The 19429-nt window shown below is 40.7% G+C and overlaps 1 protein-coding gene across 24 annotated transcripts in view; it reads right to left on the reverse strand.

The window, feature by feature from the left end:
- Positions 1 to 19429, reverse strand: part of PARD3 (par-3 family cell polarity regulator) — a 708800-nt gene that overhangs the window by 11348 nt on the left and 678023 nt on the right. For all 24 annotated transcript variants that reach the window (XM_001145290.7, XM_001144818.7, XM_001144902.7 and 21 more), the window contains one exon: positions 10538 to 10658. In XM_001145290.7, coding sequence (XP_001145290.6) covers positions 10538 to 10658 — 121 coding nt within the window. The remainder of the gene's footprint in view (positions 1 to 10537; positions 10659 to 19429) is intronic.

A 19429-nucleotide genomic window follows, 5' to 3' on the forward strand; every position in this document is an offset into this window, starting at 1 on the left:
GGAAGCTGAGACAGGAGGACCGCTTGAGCCTAGGAGATTGAGGCTGCAGTAAGCCATGACCGTGCCATTGCACTCCAGCCTGGGTGATGGTGCAAGACCCTGTCTCAAAAAAAGAAAAAAAAAAAAAAAGGAAAAATGAAAAGAAAGAAAAGAAAAAACAAACATACTTTGGTCAGCAAGTCATCTGGTGATTGGTGCTTCTCACCGAAATCAGATTACTGAACGTGTATACCGCATGGTATAGATCAGGTTTCTGGGATGCTTCAATTTCTCACTGACAATGGTTAGCTTACCTTCTAGATCTGGCCTTTTGAAATAAAAGTAGCTGTGCTCAAAATAGACAATGGTGCCTCTACATTTATGAAACATCCCAATGGTTTGTCACAGCATCAGCAGTAGGGCCCTTAAGTGATCCTTTTCAGTACTCGCCACCCTCAGTTCCCCCTCTGTTATGCAACGTTGTGCAACAGGCATAGTCTGAGTGAGGAATGTCTGTTAGAAACAAGTTATTGATTTTCTTTTAGAGTTGAAAGCTAATGGTAGACTTTGCCCTGATAATGATTTTCTAAAACAACAGAGTCTGAGCATTCATTTGGAGAGCTGTAAGATAAGAGGTAGCCTTGTTACCAAAAGAATGGCTCCTATGGTTGGCTTTGGCCAGCACAGAAAGAAATCAAGCATCATCTATTGTTCTCTTTCTGCAAAGCCAGCACAACCTTACTTGTTGATAAGCAGTAATGAAGCAATATACAGGACAAACATTTCAAAGCATATGGGCTTAGTTAGTGAGCATATTAAAAATATCCCGATACAAAAATAATGTGTGAGGAGATTAGGCTTTACAATACCCCAGTCTCTACTAGGGGCTTTATAACCACACTCACTGGAACAAATGTGTATTCAGAGACCTGCTTCACAACACCGTTCAAATAACACATCAGTGAGGCCTTCAGCAAGAAAAACACTTCGCTGAGCGAGTTCTGCTTATGCAAACAATTGTTCATCAACTGCATTAAAAGAGACAGACATTTTCTTCCATTACACTTGATGAGGCTGGCCAAAAAGGAAACTGAGCTGTTTTCTTGTCACGGTGAGCAATGGGAAGCTTGAGATAAACCACTGGACAGAAAGAAAACACTACACCATTTCCTTTACACCCTCAAAAGAACCACATTTTCCTTTCCTTTTCACTCAGTGTAAACTATATGCATGTGTCAAACAGTCTTGAAAGATCTGGCATTCTGCAGCAGGATTTAGTAACCAGCTTTTTAAGCTCGTGCTGTTCTGTGACAAGCTGCTTGTGGAGATGTGAAGGGAAATTGCAAGGTCTTGTAGAAATTTCAGGTGTATTTTTAAGTTGTTTCTCCCATAGGCCTGAAAATTTGCTTCTGACAGAGAAAAAAGAAGTTGAAGGACTTGTTTTCTCTGCTGTGTGTTTTCTGACACTGTTCGCCTCAAACTTTATCAGCTACAAGTATCTAGTTGGATCTGGATACATTCCAATGATGACATTATCAGCATATGGGGTCTGAAAACTTAAAAGGAGTGAATGAGTTTGGGATCAGCAAACTGACATATTTCATACTATCATGCTCACCAGGAAGAAACATAAACATTGGCTTTCACCATTAATAGTTTACTCCATTTCTCTTTTTAGAACTTGCAAAAGGGTGGGTTACTAAAGAGAATCACTCTTATCTTTAAGATAAAACTCTCTAACAGGTCACATATTTCAAGGAAGATTGCATACACGACCAGCCCAGAGCAACAACTAAATAAGTTCATCCCGGCAAGTTTGACACTTGGCCTGAATAAAAATCACCCCTCTAATTCACAGTTTAAATGAAGACCTCTTAAAAACAAAAGCTGGATGAACAGTATTACAATGGCAATCTGGAATTTTACACACCGTGGCTTCAATCCCTATGGCAGGAACAAAATAATGTATCTGAGTCCAAGCACAAAAATAAAGTGAAGAAAAGAGGTAATTTGTAACCTCACAGAGAAGTGTATGTTTTCAAATAAAATATCATCAACAACTGCAGCAACAAAGTAACACCCACATAGGGAAATACCTGCGTAGGCATAATTGTAATAACTCTGGAGATTCACCAGAGAACAAGGCGAAGCTCTGTTCTAACAGTGCAAATTACAAATAACCCTGTGATGAAATTGGTTACAAGCAATGACCTTTTCAATAAAAAAAAAAAACCACGGCTGCCAGAGCCATAATAACAATAGAGATTGTAAGATGGAAATAAACACACGAGTATATATTACACAGGATGCTGGAGAGCCATGATATGTGAATCTCTTCATGGCCTATGTTTAAAATCACAAGTGAAAAATATGTATTTTTTTTTTGTAAGTGGACTACAAAGTACTTGTCTTTCTCATAGATTATAAACGGATAATAATTCAAGCTTGAGGAAGCTATACAATGTTGGTATCATTTAGTAGGGTAAAATATAAAAAAATATTTTCCACAGTTTTTTTTTAAAACATTTTTTGTTTTTATTTTAGAGTCAGAATCTTGCTCTGTTGCCAAGGCTGGAGTACAGTGGTGCAATTACAGCTCACTGCAGCCTCAAACTCCTGGGCTCAAGCTGTCCTCAGTAGCCAGGACTACAGGTATGCACCACCATGCCTGGTTAATTTTTTTTTTCTTTTTAATTTTTGTAGAGGCAGGGTCTTGCTGTGTTGCCCAGGCTGGTCTTGAACTCCTGATCTCAAGTGATCCTCCCACCTTTGCCTCCCAAAGTGCTGGAGATTACATGCTTGTAATGGTCTCATACGGTGTTTTATGAATTAAGTCTTTAAGCATTTCTCTTAATTAAATAAAATCATTGCTTCAAAATAAGAATAGAAAAAAATGAAAATACAAAACGAAATATTTAATAGACAGTTAATAAAGAACAAACATGAATATCCACAGTACAAAGTTTCAGTACTAATTAGAACTAGGTAATATTGTAAGACTTTGACAGCTTAATATGCGAGTGTGCTGCCACTTATGAAATAAAATCATTGTTATATTGACATATACATAGAATATTCAATAATTTCAAATAATCTATCACTTTTCTTCTTATAGATAAGGAAAATACTGTGTAAGTATGTGTGGGTGTGCACGTGTATATATATATATCCACATACACGTAATATTTTTATAAAGGATCACTTTGAGCAGATTTTCTCCTTAAATTATGAATGATAAAAATCTGCAAAATTTCGTATGTCCAAGGGCACATATAGAAAACAAAAAATAAAATACAAAACATTCAGGCACTTTGGATGAAAACCTGTGATGAAGATGATGGTGAGAATGATGCTGATGACAAAAAGACTAATGACATTCCTTTGAGATTCACAATCCTTACTTTAGCAATTCACATGAGCTGTGACCCTAATAGGAATTCCACATTCTGATAAGAATAGCAATTTAAAGATTTGGTAGGGAGCAGAAATCATTTTTATGCCATTAAATCATGTGAAGAGTGTTAACTGTTGACTCTGTTGAAAAGTGGCCAGTGCTAATATTGGTAATTATTTTCTTCAGTAGACTTATGTACAACTTTTAATCAAAACAACGTTAACTTTTGTCTACCCATCCTGCCTTCCCAGCCTTCCGCACCCACCCACACGTGCCATAATTATGTAATTGACTGAACTCTTGTGGGTCTTGAATGTTGAAAAGCTTAATTGCTCCTAAGGATGTGAGTAATGGCTGAAAAGACTGCAAAGCACACCCGTTTCCCTCATGAAGCTTTTAGAAATGAATGTTTTGGTCTTAATTGTATTTGTCTTCACCTCATCTTTCACACCAGTGCTTAGATCTTTTATCCCTGCCCCCATCTGAAGCAATAGGAACACTGAAAATAAAAAGGTTGCTCTACAAAACAAGCCAGGCACTTTAGTATCTGGGCTAATGGCAACCCAAGGTAGCTTCAGGAGTTCCTACCACACAAGGCTTCTGAGCATAGCATGGCCATGAGTCACAGAGCCTTTGGCTGAGGGACAGGTCACAGGGCAGAATAAAGTGCTGACTTTGCGACAGTACAGAGGCTCTCTCCATGTGTGACGGGCACCTCTCTGCAGATGGCTTATCTCCAGGTCTATTTCTTTCTTTCTTTCTTTTTTTTTTTTGAGATGGAGTCTTGCTCTTGTCGCCAGGTTAGAGTGCAATGGCGTGATCTCGGCTCACTGCCACCTTAGCCTCCCGGGTTCAAGCGATTCTCCCGCCTCAGCCTCCTGAGTAGCTGGGATTACAGGCGCTTGCCACCACGCCCGGCTAATTTTTGTATTTTTAGTAGAGACGGGGTTTCACCATGTTGGCCAGGCTGGTCTCGAACTCCTGACCTCGGGATCCACCCACCTGGGCCTCCCAAAGTGCTGGGATTATAGGCGTGAGCCACCGTGCCCGGCCCTCCAGGTCTATTTCTATGGGAGGTGATTTCCACCCAACTAGAGCTAGGGTCATATTCATTTCAAGGCTGTCAACCAAGGCAGCATTTTTTGAGTCAAGGCATGGAGGCCGCTAGGAGAAAATGACAGCAGATACTTTTTAAGTCTTAAAAAAGATGGAAACGAAAGGAAAACCACCATTTTCTGAAATTGCCCAGGCACAGGGAGGCAATCTAGTGGTACAGAGTGGCTGTGTGCTATGATTGCCTTGCCAATTAAAGCAGGCAGAGCCCTAAGAGGGCAGGGAGAGCTATTAAAGTCTGAAACAGGAAAAGGGAGAAAAGGACAGATTTTGTTATTCATTGAATGACGGACAGCTAGGAAACAAGCAAGCTTGAGGGAGAAGAGGATATTCACATTGCAGAGTATCAATTTTCTACCTGAAGGACTAAACTACTTTCAGTCACTCCCAACCTGGGATGGAAAGGATTTAGCAATACAGCTATTATTAAAGGCTCCATTATCCCATCTATCAATCGTCTCAGCCAGCAAATCTCCTTGTGGGCAACACTCAGGTATCTGCAAAGTTTTTACGGCATACTGTACTTACGTCTGCAGCCTGCAATTTAGTTCTTTTAAAAGCAACACTAAGTCCTGTCCATATCGAAGCTCTGTGATAATAACCCTAACCTCACCTATTGTTCCATTATCTTAAGAAAGATTTAAAGCAACTTGCTGCTTTATTTATGTTGCACCTGGCACTACGTGAGGAAGAAGTTGCTTTTTCTTCTTCTCTTGCTCAACTTGGGAGAGAATTCACTTCAATTATGGAGCTAAGGAAATTTTCTGGGCCTCTGCTCATCTAAAGACCTTTTGTGCCACAAATCAGCTCCCTCAGGCCCAGACATTATTTTGAACAAAGGCCCAGGAACAGGTGCATTCTGTACTGCTAGAGCTTATAGAGAACATTTTCAAAATAGGTGGATTGAAAGGGCTACTTGGATGAATTTTCCGCAGCATCCTGCTCTGTATGTAAAGTAACTGGCTTACATATTTTTCTCTATGACACATCTGGCTGCACTTTGTGTGTGGGCATTTCTAACAAGCATGACAATTTCAACTAATATGGGCTCAGTTGCACACACAGCTTGAAGGTGAGTTTGCGGTTCCTTAAAACTAAAATGATTACAAACCATTCCAAAGAATGAGATCATGGTCCTATCCCTTCCAAATACAGTGACCCTTCAAGGTCAGAATACATAAGAGAAGAGAAGGATTCCAAGATGCAAAAAGCTCATTTTGTAAAACAGATAATTAAAACCATAGACCAAGCTACATTTTAAACAACTGAGCAGCTCTTCCTAAGGTAACCATAAGAATTGGTATGAAAATTAATACACTAAGTAGAATTCCAGTCACTTTAAGCTCATTTACATGATCAGTAAAATAGAGCAAGATCTCAGTTGCTTGAAAATGAAAAAAAAAAAAAAAGAAAAGGTCAACTTGTGACCCATAATTTAGGAAATTATTCCATTTCTAAGGTAATCAGCCTGTCATCCAAATAATTCCCTGCTCACTCATTACCGGAAATGCTAATACAAGCCAAGTTGTCTGTCTGAAGTTGCTATGGCATTTTGATATACAATAATTTGGTCCATGACCTTCAGTAGTTGAGTTTCCAAATGTACAAGATTTTTTCAAACATTTTCCCTAACATGATTGTTCATATTAAGTAGATAACATAGAAATGCATTCCAGCCTATTCACTGTTCCCATTCAAAGTTAAAATCTTATAAAGAAACCAAAACGAATTTCAAATCATTTTCACTTTTCCCAATGAAAAACATCTAGATACTAAGCAGTAGGAAATACTCATTTAGCCTCAAACAAACCTGGAGGTCTTGCATGTGGATACAATGTCAGAAACCAGAAATAAACTCAGCAATCTGAGTTCTCAAAGACATATGTCTGCTTCTCTGTTATATATTTAAAATACATTCCAATTTCAAAGAGGGGTTCTTTCAAGCCTTTTCTGACCACCGCACACTGATGTGGTCCTCACAGCTCCGTGGTTCTCAACACCCCATGCACACCCCTAGCCTACCTCTGCTATATGGTACCAAGTATTCCTTTATTTTTTATCAGTTCTACTGGAGAGTTCTGAGGGCATTTTTTCTTTTCGATCTTTGTTCTCCCGTACCAACCACAATGCCTGGGACATAGTAAGAACTCAATGAATTTGATGAATTAAGTAATTAGTTAAAGAGTAAATGTCAAGATGCTGGTTTGGAATCCACATTCCCAGGCAAAGTCAAATGGCGAACACTGCTCCTCATGGCATGGTATGGAGAATGATAAGCTCAGGCGGGGCTGTGCCAGGTTGGAACTGTGTGCATGTGTGTTAACTATTTCCATATTCAGCTGCTGTTTTCTCCTTCAGCTTGACACCATGCTCATTACTCTTTTCAGCCTCTTTGTGTAAATATACATAGTTAAGAATGTATTTATCACACATCACAAAAGAATCCTGTTTCAAGAAATGTAGTAGGAATGGATTGAGTCAATTATGCCAAACAATATAAGCAGATTAACATAATTCTGTCATGTTGCTACATGGGAATGACTCAATTTACTTGATCATCTAGGAAAATGAACTAAATACCTTAGAAAAATGCCATTAATAGTAATATTGTTGCAGAAGACAATTAGAGATTTTTCAGGGAACTTGTGTTATAACCTCCCAAAGTTAGGCAAGAATTGATTTCATGACGTGCTTTTACACCTGGATGCTGATCCCACATTGCCAGTTGCCCCATCTTCCTCACCTGAACTAAGTTAAAGCTCTTCAAACTACAGTTGACCCTTGAACACCATGAGTTTGAACTTTGAGGGTCCGCTGATACACAGTTTCTTCCACCTCTGCCACCCTGAGACAAGACTTACTCCTTTCTCCTCCTCCCTTGCCTATTCAATCTGAAGACAATGGAGAAGATCTTTATGATGATCCACTTCCATTTAATGAAAAGGAAATGTATGTTCTCTTCTTTATGATTTTCTTAACAACATCTTCTTTCTAGTTTATATTACTGTAAGAATACAGCATATAATACATAAAATGTACAGAGTGTGTGTTAATCAACTGTCTATGTTATTGGTAAGGTTTCTGTTCAACAGTGCGATATTAGTGCAGTAGTTAAGTTTTCGGGAAGTCAGAAGTTGCATGGGGATTTCTGATGGTGTGTGTGAGGAGGAAGGGGGATGGTCCTCCAACCCCCATGTTGTTTAAGGGCCAACAGGAGTACTGCTTCTCCCATTTTTTCCTCTTTGCCTTTCCTCCACAAAATTAATCTTCCTCAAACCCTAATTTGGTCACTAAATCCCTTAATGAGCAGCATTTATAGGTTTCTTGCTTTATGTAGAGTAATATATTGTGAGTATTGGGTTTCAGGACCAAAAAGGACCTCAGAGATCGTCTAGACTTTAGAACAGTGATTCTCAAAGTTGAACTTGTTTCAGAATGAGTTGGAAGGCTCATTAAAATACAGATTCCTGGGCCCCACCCGTAGAGGTTTACATCTAGTAGGGTCAATGCAGGGCCCAAGAATATGTATTCCTAACAAGTTTCTAGGTGATGCTAAAGGTGCTGTTCTGTGGACCACACTTTGAGAAGCTCTGATCTTCAGCAGCAGCTAACAGGATCCAGCCTCTATAGTCAACTAGAGGGGTTCTACTTGCATCTGCTTTACATTTAGCTTCTTCTTAAACTTTCATTTCATCCAAGGGTTTAGTAACTGACATCCAATCATTTATTCTTTCTTTTCTTTTTTTTGATTCAGAGTCTCGCTCTGTCGTCCAGGCTGGAGGACAGTGGTGCAATCTTGGCTCACTGTAACCTCTGCCTCCCGGGTTCAAGTGATTCTTCTGCCTCAGCCTCCCGAGTAGCCTGGATTACAGGCATGTGCCACCAGGACTGGATAATTTTTGTATTTTTAGTAGAGATGGGGTTTCATCATGTTGTCCAGGCTGGTCTCGAAAACCTGGCCTCAAGTGATTAGCCCACCTTGACCTCGCAAAGTGCTGGGATTACAGGCACAAGCCATTGTGCCTGGCCTGCAATCATTTATTCTAATCTTGGTTGAGAGATACGAAAACTGAGGCCGGGAGAGCCAGGCCACCTGGCTACTGGGCCAGTGTTCTTTCCTAGCACTATTTCTCTTCAAACTTTCAATCTAGCATTGAAGGCTCTTCCTACATTTCTACCTTTAATCTCCCCCTCCCTTCAACATAACCAACCTCTCAGTTCCACATCAGCTGGGTAGTTTACCCTTCCTCAAATCAAATGTTCCTTTTTTTTTTGTAATGTCAAGCCTCTTTTTTTTTTTTTTTTTTTTTTTTTTGAGCCAGGGTCTCACTGCAGTCCCAACCTCCCAGGTTCAAACAATCCTCCCAACTCAGCCTCCTGAGTAGCTGGGACCACAGGCATGTGCCACCACATCCGGGTAATTAAAAACTTTTTTTTTTGTAGAGATGGGGTCTCCCTATGTTGCCCAAGCTGGTCTCAAACTCCTGGGCTCGAGCAATGCTCCTGCCTTGGCCTCCCAAAGTGTTGGGGTGATGGTATGAGCCACCATGCCTGGCCTCCAGCCTTTTATAACACCATTCTTCCTCCTTTCCTACTCTTCCAAATATCTAGTAAATGATATTCCCAACACTTTGTCTGAACTGAACTTGTCAACTTTATGGACACCAATCTCCGCTCTACTTCTGTAACTCACGTGCAAAGATGGCAGGCCTTAGACCTCAACATCGTCTGAACTATCGCCTCTACTTCCAAGATCCTAGAGTCCAAAAAATACACTGTTTTGACCACAACTTCCTAGGCTTGAGAACCCCTAGATCCTGAGCCCTCTTGCACACTGCTAGGCTGTGAGGCTAATCCTTCCTTGAGCTATACTTGCCACCCCACCTGGACCACACGATGCTTCCCCAGTATCCTTGGTAGGACTCCAGCACCTGCCTTGGCTTTCTGCCACGTCTATCTTCCAACCCCCACTAAAGAATTAATCCACAAATTTATTCCTTCTATTCCCAGTCTTCTAAGCACTGCCGGTTAGGTCAAATTACCATGCTGCCTGGACTTCCTAATACCCCATGCTAGAGTTTCTTACCTTAAGCAGCTTATTTATTCACCTCTAACAGACTCACTCTCAAGTCTCCCAAAGAGATTCTTCAAACTCCCCATCATCTCAAAAAATCTGCCCCAACACCTCCACTCTCAGAAGTGCTGTCATCTCTAGGGTGAGACACAAGATCAGAACACAGTTCTGGCATTGAAAAAGCCATCTGAAGTTTTTTCACTCTGGTGGCTATGTGAGGGATGAACTGGAATAAGATGGATTCAACAAACACACAAGGGGGGTGCAAAAGATTAAAGAATCAAGAATTACTAGACCTGGCACAGTGGTTCACAACTGTAATCCTGACACTTTGGGAGACTGAAGAATAAGGATCACTTGAGCCTAGGAATTCGAGACCAGCCTGGCCAACATAGTGAGACTCAGTCTCTACAAAAAACTAAAAAATTAGCCAGGTGTGATGGCACTTGCCTATAGTCCAGCTACTCTGGTGGCTGAGGTAGGAGGTTTGCCTAAGCCTAGGAGTTTGGGGCTGCAGTGAGCTATGATCGCACCACCGCACTCCAGCCTGTGTGACAAAGCGAGACCTCATCTCTTTAAAAAAAAGAATTACTAAACACTGTACTTTGTATATTACAGGCACAATGGAGAAGTGTTGAACAAATTAATTTTGGCTCTGATTCTGAGAATATGTATCTATAGAAAAATATTCACTAAATTAAAAAAATGCTTAGTTGAGAGTGAGAATACTTTTGCTACGTCTTGTCATAAGGCTAGTGAAACCTATTAGGCAATGGACAGATGGTGGAACAAGATATAAAATGAAATTAGCAATGATGAAACCCAGATGGAAATGAGGAAAAGGTCAATATGTTAAAGGTCAAAGGAATTTGGCTCCATCTTGTCTCGTTTCATAGAGCATTGAGGTCATAGCTTAGTGGCCTTTGCTGCAGGGAAGTTGTAGGACCATTCACCGTGCTGAAGAACCAATTACTTACCCAGGGTTGCTCAAAACTATAGGTCCGCCGACGATCTTCTACATCTTCATCTTGCTTTGCTTGCTGAAATTCTTGCCTCAGACGCTGTATCCGATCATGGTTGCTAGGAGTTGATCTGTTACTGAAAGAGAGATGAGGCAGCAGTGAATACCCTTCAGAAATATTATCTGTGAACTGCAGTTGCTAGCAAAACATGGCAACTTGCTGTGAAATGACGCCATTTAAGAGAAAGTGAATTTTTAAAACAATATGTGGGCATTTAAAATATGTTTTCATTTTGGTTTTAGGATTAAGGCTTACTGAGGTATTTTAGACAGATATTCAAGAGGGTAAACAATACTTTTAGATATTCTTTTTTTTTTGCACTGTTCTTTAAAAGCTTCATTTCCTTTCTGAATCTGGCAAGGTGTTGGCAGGGAAGTTTTTTTGGAAAGGACATTGCATTAAAAGTCAGAAACAACAGGGTCTGGTCCTAGCTTCTGTACCTTCTTAGACTAACGTACTTAATGTTTCTAAGCTGAAGTTTTTTAAATATATGAAGTAGAGATAATAATTTTACTCTAAATATCTGAGTTGTAATAATCAAGTGACAGGACACCAGGAAATATAGCTGCACAAATGCACAGCAATATTTTCATAATACGAGGTTCCTATTTATGAGTCATCAGGGGTCTATAAATAAAATGCAATTCTCACAGCAAAAATGAAAAACATTTAAAAAATAAGTTCAAGTGGTAGTTTGATTTAACCAGTTAGTTAATAACAATACGGCCTTCTTTTTGTATAGGATTGAATTTTGTTTTATTCTCAGAAATACCTTATAAGATAGGTGCAGAAGGTAGTATTTCACACACCCACCCACCCACCCACCTACGCACACGTTTACAAATGTAGTAACTGACATTTAAAGAAGATAAGTGGTTTGTCTGGGGATCTCCCAGCTGGCCAGTGGGGAAAGTGAGACCAAAATCCAGATTTTCTGGCTCCCAGTCCAACCCTCATTTCACTATGCCATGCATATCACTTTGTAAAACATGTATCAGGCTCCAAAGCTCTTCATTTGTAAAATACAAACTTTAAAAAGAGTATTTTCGCAAGAGTAATAGAGATTGATGACCAAAATTAAATCAATCATAAATCTCACAGCACTTTTGGTCTATGCCATTCACTAAAGCAGTAAGTTTCATCCTATCAGTGACGTGGACGGGAGACAGGGAAATACTGGGTAGGAGAGGGCGGTTCCTCAGCAAAGGTCCCAACCTCAGAAGTCTGGAAACCCATAACCCTAAATGGGAACAGGCATTCCTGTTTTTGCACCCAAAAGTTGCCTTTTTGGCCCACCACACCCCCCTATCCTGCACCCATATAAACTGCAAACCCCAGGCTCCATGAACAGACAAACAGAAGGGCAGAAGAGTGGCAGAATGGTGCGGCAGAGAAGGGAGACGAGAAGGAGCATCTGAATGTCAAGAGGAGTTTGGCGGGGGATGGCTGGAGAGGAGACTGGGCCACTGGATGGCCAAACTCCAGGGGAAGATCATCTTCCCACCCCATCCCCTTTCCAGCTTCCCATCCATCCCACTGAGAGCCACCTCCATCACCCAACAAAATCTCCACATTCACCATCTTTCAAGACTGTGTGGGACCTGATTTTTCCTGGATGCCAGACAAGGGCCTGGGTACCAAGGGGGCACCGGGCTGGTTAACACTTAAGCCATCTGCAGATGGGAGAGCTAAAAGAGCACTGCAACATGCCCACTGGAGCTTCAGGAGCTGCAGGCACCCACACCCAGACACTACCGTGGGGCTGGAACCCCGGCTCCCGTACCTGCGCATCTGCATGCTCCCCCTCCCCTAAGGGGTTTGGGCACGCACAGCAGTCAAATAGACGAGCCACACACCCCTGCTGCATGTCCTGTGAGGGGAGTCAGGGAACTCTCTCATTTCAACAGGAAAGCTATTCAAGCCCATCAGGCATCTACTGCCTCCACAATAGAATGTCGGACTTCTTGAGGACAAGAACCACATCTTCTTCTTATCATATATACCCTCCAAGCTGCTAGCAGAATGGAAAGCTGCAAAGCTATTCGGAAGATCAGGTCTCTTCACAAAAGCATGTTGCCCTGGTTACTCAGTGTGTGCCAGGGTTCTGCTGGCTGCACCCCTCCTAGGTGATGTGATTTGTGAGAGGTAGCTTGGAAAGAGAAATTCTGTCACAGTAGAGTACATAAAATTCTCAAACGGACATAAGTCTACATATAATTCTACATATTTTGAAGAATCCCAAAGGTTTAAGCATCTAAAATTGAACATGTTCATGTACAGGATCATCATGTTAACATCTTCTAAAAATATGCAATAGTCTTTCATCATTTAACATATTGGGAGGGGTCCCTGTACCTTCATGTATCAATTTCACTAGAGCTTCTAGAATATACTGTCAATACATTCAATTTGATTATTTTCTCAGTCAATAAAGGCTTGTCTTTCTTTGCTTTTCTTCTGACAAATCTGAACTGATTGGCCTGGAACATTAAAGGTGAACAGGTCTGTAAATTGGGCTGATTGACGACGACACAAGGCTTCAGTCCACGTCACTTCAAAATGTCCCTCCACACTTTTGAGACAGGCAGGTTGTTATTCCTACTGGCTTTAAAAATATATAGTGTCCTATATTGTTGCACTGTCCAATCTAAAAAGCACTCTGTTCTTTATGTGAAACCGTAATGGTGTAGGCATGAGTGAGGATGGTTACCTTCATAAGACAAAAGAGACAGGAAAGTGGGCATTCCTGAATCTCACTGTCATTTTTCCACCTGTGCTTTTTTGTTCCTGGCATACTTTATAGCTTTCATGGGAGGATTATAGGAGGTTTGACTGACAAAGTATTTTACAAATCTAACCAGAAGTATTCTTCTGTTATTTTCATGCAGCACAGAGAGTTTTAAGCCCATAATTATTAGGATCATGAAGTTGAAACCATTGATAAAAACTGACCTCCTACTATTTGCAATTCACTGAAAGTCTGTTTTCCCGACAAAGGGAGTTGACCGAGTATCCTCAATGTTAAATTCTGGTGACACTGGTGTTTTTCACAGCAAAAGATAAGTTCTGGAAGTCACTTCTGCCCTTGTTTCCAAATCTGGGGAGCTAGGGAGACCTTTGGTTTCACCCCCTTTTCCTCTGCTCTTTCTCTCCCAATACTCTAGAGAAAGCTGGCTGACTTGTCTAAGACTGGCAAAACCACTTAATGGCTGAAGTTGGAAAACAGGCTGCAATGGTTTTCATGATTGATGATGATTTCCAAAGACTGGAAGACCGTCAAGCCCCCTTGGGGAACAACAATTGGCAGTCTGAAGGTGAAATTCTGGCTTTGAGAGATGAAACCATTACAATTGCTCAGTTCTGTCTCTCTGGCCAGTCTATAATGAGCCAATAATTCAAATTTGGACTTTTAAAGTTCTTGGTGAACTCTTCTGCCAAGAAAGCTAAAGGAAATTTTAAATATTCATTAGCAATAGTGACTCATCCCTACACATCCTAATCAACTTATATTTAGGTTCACTGCCAACTTAAAGTTGGTCATGATTTTTTTGTGTGAGAAATATAATAAAAATACCATCCAAGTTGATCAGATGGGTGAGACAATAAAACCCTTAATGAAGAGTCAGAAATCCTAATTTACAGATAGTCCACATGAGTGGGATCTACACAGGGATGCTGAGAGGAACAGAGAGATACTTTCTGTATAAAACATCCACACAGACAGCTATAAGACAGTTTTAGTCCAATACCAACACTCAGCCTCCGCCAACACATTGGCTTTGTACCCAACTGGAACTTAATTTCACGTTCTAACTAAGTGAAGAGGGTTTGCTTTTGGTTCAGTAATGATCTGGGTTTTGGTTTTTGTTGTTTTTTCCTGACAGGTTTAAGGAAGGGTACCTAGGATCACACACTACAGAGATTCCTAGCCCAGCGTGCACAGAACTATGTGACCCTGAATTATATGGAATGTCCATAATTACTATGGGGATTGCAGTCTTTGATGTCAGAGGCAGACCATGCGGTGTACAAGGCTTCTACATCTTCAAATTGTATACTTCTATGTGCTTCCTGAATGTGGCTAAGGATACCCATTCAGGCTAAAAGGAGCAATGAGCCTATCTGCAGGGAATCACTGAAGCCTGCCCCGCACCTGTGCCCCACAGGCATGCCAACTCAACCACTTCCTTAGGTATGATGAGAGGGAACAGAAACCTTACAACAGCGGTTCTCATCTATATGCACTGTGTATATGAGAACCATTCAGAGAGCTTGTTAAAAAATACTGATTGCCAAGGCTTGCCTTGAGAAATTCTGAGTCAGTCTAGTGCAGGGCCCAAGAACTTATACGTATACGAATTCAGAACATACCGCAGGTATATGGACAACACTCTGAAGATAATGCCTGCAGTTAGTAGACTACTGCCATGAAGGGATGCTGGCCTGGTGTTGCTTCTTATTTAAGAGAAGCTAGAAAGACAGTTTTCTCTCCCATATTTAAAATGTTCACTTACTTTACTTTTGAAATTCTAGGTAAGCCAAATAACAATTTTGTCCATTGGTGGCTAGCCTGTAACCACTGGTTCACATTCTGCAGACACTGCCTATTTTATCTGTCGCTTCTCCAGGCTATTTACTTTTATTGCACCAAAATAATAAGGCTGGTGGTCCTCTAGTAACAGTCCCCCAAAATATGTTAAAACTGATAACCAGGCACTGTCCAGATAGTCTTGTTTCTCCTAAACTGTCCCCTCCTTCCGAGCTGCCTAAGCCTGAACCTGGGTATCCTTCCTTGCAGGCTTGAAGTCTCACCTATCTATTCAGAGGAGTATATGCTGAAAGAGAGGAGTTTGTGATGTGACTGATTAATTCTTCATGGATTAAAAATACTTAAACATTTGCATTTTTAATTATGCAAAAGGAATCTGGAAACCTGGAAGAGATTAGTTTTAAGATCCAGAATTCAATGGAAGGGAGAAGTAACCACTCTTTTTTTAAAGTAAGGTGGTCTCGGTATACATTATGCTTCCCATAGCAGGGGGGAAAAAAGGAAGAGAGAAGGTAGACAGGAGGAGGAAATGAATTGTGGCAGGCTCTCCACATTGTTCAGAAGGCAGAGATGATTATAAACTCTGGTACAGGAGAAGAAAAGCTGCCAAAGAAGAGAGGAAAATACAGTCGCTCAGGTTTTTCTTTCTTTAATACCCTCTTCTTTCCCTTCCATCTTTCCAAATTCTACCAGTAAGTCTAAGACATCAATCCACTTCCTTGCAGCCTTTCCTCACTACTCCAGCCCATGTTCATCTCTTCCTTTCAGTTCACCTGTAATTGTCCCCTGACCCAAATACTGACTTACAGAGTTTACCAGAATCGGCATGTGTATGGGCTTTTCTCTCTTAGGTTTGTGCCTTCATCATAGCCATTCAACATGTACATATCTTGTATGTCACTTCCCTGTGGCAGAACAAGTTGATCAGCAAATATTTGTGATGGATGGATTTAAGGTGGCCCTAATGTCCACACCTTCTGGGGTTCACACCTTTATGCACTCCTCTACCCTTGAATGTGGACAGAACCCACACTTGCTTTTTTTAAGATTTAATTTGATTTTAAGTGCCAGGATACATGTGCAGGATGTGCGGGTTTGTTACCTAGCTAAATGTGTGCCATGGTGGTTTGCTGTGCACTTGCTTCTAACCAATGAGAAATGCAGCAGTGATCACGCAGTGTTTGTGGTTACAATCGTGGTGTCCCTCTTGCTTGCCTCTGTCTCTCTCCTTGCTGGTACTGAAGTCGCAAGGAGCCAAGAATCCCTGCATGGAACAGAATGCTGTCAACAATGATGGAAGCAGGGAAGCTGATATTTCCCTAGTAGAAGCCTCTATGTGAGAACCCAGTCTGGCTGACTCCTTGATTGCACCCTGAGGGAGACCCTGAGCAAAGGATCCAGCTCAGTCATGCTGGAACTCCAGGCCCACAGACACTGTGATATAATCAATAGGTGTTATTTTAAGCTGCAAAGTTTGTGTTACTTTGTTTTGTAGCAAAAGAAAACGAACACTCCATTGTTGTTGGCCTTGGCCATGTGACTTGTTTTGGCCAACAGGATGTTTGTGGATGTGACACAAAAGGGGTTTGAAGCTGATTGTATGCTGGGTGTATTCTTTGTGCTCCTGACTTCTACCATAACAAGAACATGCCCACAGTCTAAGAGACACATGGAGTGAATATGAATCCAACCTGCAGCTTAAAGTCAAGCCCAGTGGAGCCTGGCCTAGATCAGCCAACTCCTAGCCTCTCTGTAGATGTCTGAGCAAAAAATCAATGCTTGTTATTAGAGGCCACTAGGTTAGGCAATTTGCTATGTGACAGCACTGCAGCAATAAACGTTCTAGACCTCCCTCCTCAGACGGCCCCCACACCAATACTACCACCCCATCACTTTAAACAGCATTATGGGGGCTGTACATTCTTGTTAAATTCAAGGAAATAAAGTATGGATGGATGTAAGGTGGCCCTAATGTCCTAGAAACACATAGGCCCTGCCCACAAGTGGAACCAAACAAATGCTGCTTGTTGCAAAAGCATGTTGTTAGAAGAGTGGAATCAAAGACAGGCATCACATTTTACGAGCGAGTTTTACCATGATCATTTATAGAATTAGTCACTGCAAAGTTCTGGCCTCTGGGGAAAATTGCGCAAAGTAAATACTATTGCAGAAGATGTAACTGAAAAATGCTCACTGCCAGATCTTAATACATGAAACCAATCAAATGTGCTTTCCAGTGAATACCAGTCTATAGTCAAGAATGTCCCATGGAAATCTATTCAATTGCTTAGGGTGATACCTTTTGTTGACCTCCCCACTACTGCACCCAAAACACCTCACTAGGGCTCTGTGATCTCTGAAAGTCAGCCTCCTGAGAGACCAAGGCAAGAATGTGAGTGCTTTCCTGGAGCCTGGTGAAAATATACCTGCCAACCAGGTGATTCGGTAAAACTGAACTCAAAGGCTCATTACTGGTATCTCTTTCTGGCAGAGATTGATGACCTGCTGGGATCTGGGTCAAACACACAACTCACAAAAAGGTAATCCCCATTAACATTTGATTTACTTAGTTTGCCAAGAGCTCAGGACTTAAAAGATGCCCCTTCAAATCCACTACTTACAAAAGCACAGGTACATGGTAAAGATTTTTTGTTAACCATATCAGCTTATATCATTTGGCCATTTTCTTTTTGCTATCTACTTCTCAGCCCTAGCAATTTACTTTTTGGCCTATGTACAAAATTCTATTCCAAATGCTAGTGAATTTCACACCTGCACTTGGTATCCAATTACTGCAGATGAAAAAGGGACTTTATTCTTTTCCCAATTAAAAAAAAATTCAAAAAGTTAATTTCCAAATTGTATCAGCAATCCTGGAAATAATGCAATACCACACTCCAAAAAAAAAAAAAAAAAAAAAAAAGCTTTTTCCTATTGATACATTTCTATCACTCTGACAGTTTTCCCATGTACACATCACAGGGCAAAAAAAAATTCTATAGTTCTGCTAGCTGCCAAGCTCTCTGCTTAAGAAAATCTTTTCTCTTTCACCAGCCAGCATTCAAAGTCCTGCAACTTAAGAAACATCATCATGGTCTGCATCTCAGCCCACATAGAAAGGAGAAGATGGTAGGTTAAAGCTTCCAAGACTCAATTCACTTATACTCAAAGATCCTATTTTCTTCAACCCTGACTTTTCCAAGCCTTGATGATGTCCTTGGGTAACAACTCAATCTTCACAGGAGGTTCTTGCACTTCAGTCCCCTCATTTAAGAAAAATTTATCTCTTTACTGACTTCCTTCAAAGTTCCACAAATGGAAGAACTCAAGATCCAGCCCATTAGTAAAAAACCCACTTTCCAAGAACATTGTTTCATCTTCACTGGAGAAAAATGAGAGCACTTTTTCCTTCCTTGCCCAATTACTAATTCTTCTTGTATCCTGGGAAAAAAATAATCTGGGTTATTTTACTTGTACCAATGGTTAAGTCCAAACTTCAGCTATTTCATGGATGTCATTTAAAGCAGACACCAGGACTGGAGTAGGCAAAAAGTGACTCCGGGAGAAACAGATGTAGGGCAGACCTGTCATGAAGCCTTAGTAACAGGCAGCCAGCAGTGACCACCAGCGTCTCAGATCATTAAGCAATGTCTTACTGTGATGTCATCCATGGATGTACAGAGTTGTAATCCTTTCAAAACAGACAGACTGTCAGCATGACAAAGTGGATACAAACAAGTTCTTGAACTGGGATGACTAAAGCATTGGGGGGATAAATGTCACTGAACTAAAAAGGGATCCTATGATACAGAACTACCAGATATTGACACCATTCAGAGAGGTAGGTAAACAACCTGCTTCCCACTTAGATATTTTTCTATAATGATTAGCAATTCCATAAAATATGCCTGATCTCTAGATAAATAGTTCTAATCTACAGATGTCAGAACTGAGTTCTTAATTGCTGTAAATTAGTGAGCAAACACAGGTTTCTCATTAAACCCATTACACCCTGTATGTTAAAATGGAACACTTGTCATTTGCTTTTGTTTTTTGTTTTTTTTTTTAGAATATTTTTCTCCTGGCTCTCAAATCAGGAGCATTCTTGGTAAAATCCTAGATAAAAACATTGAAGCAGAGAGACATGGTCAGGATATGTGTGGCAGGTTCCTGCCCCTTGAAGTGTTTCTTCTTGGAGAAAAAACCTTTAAATGGCAATGGATTTGTCTAAATTTTAATGATGAGCAGTATTATGCCTTTATCTTTGCTTTCTTAAGAAATAGTAAATTGATGTCACC

This window comes from Pan troglodytes, chromosome 8 (genome assembly GCF_028858775.2).
Source record: "Pan troglodytes isolate AG18354 chromosome 8, NHGRI_mPanTro3-v2.0_pri, whole genome shotgun sequence".
NCBI classification, from domain to species: Eukaryota; Metazoa; Chordata; class Mammalia; order Primates; family Hominidae; genus Pan; species Pan troglodytes.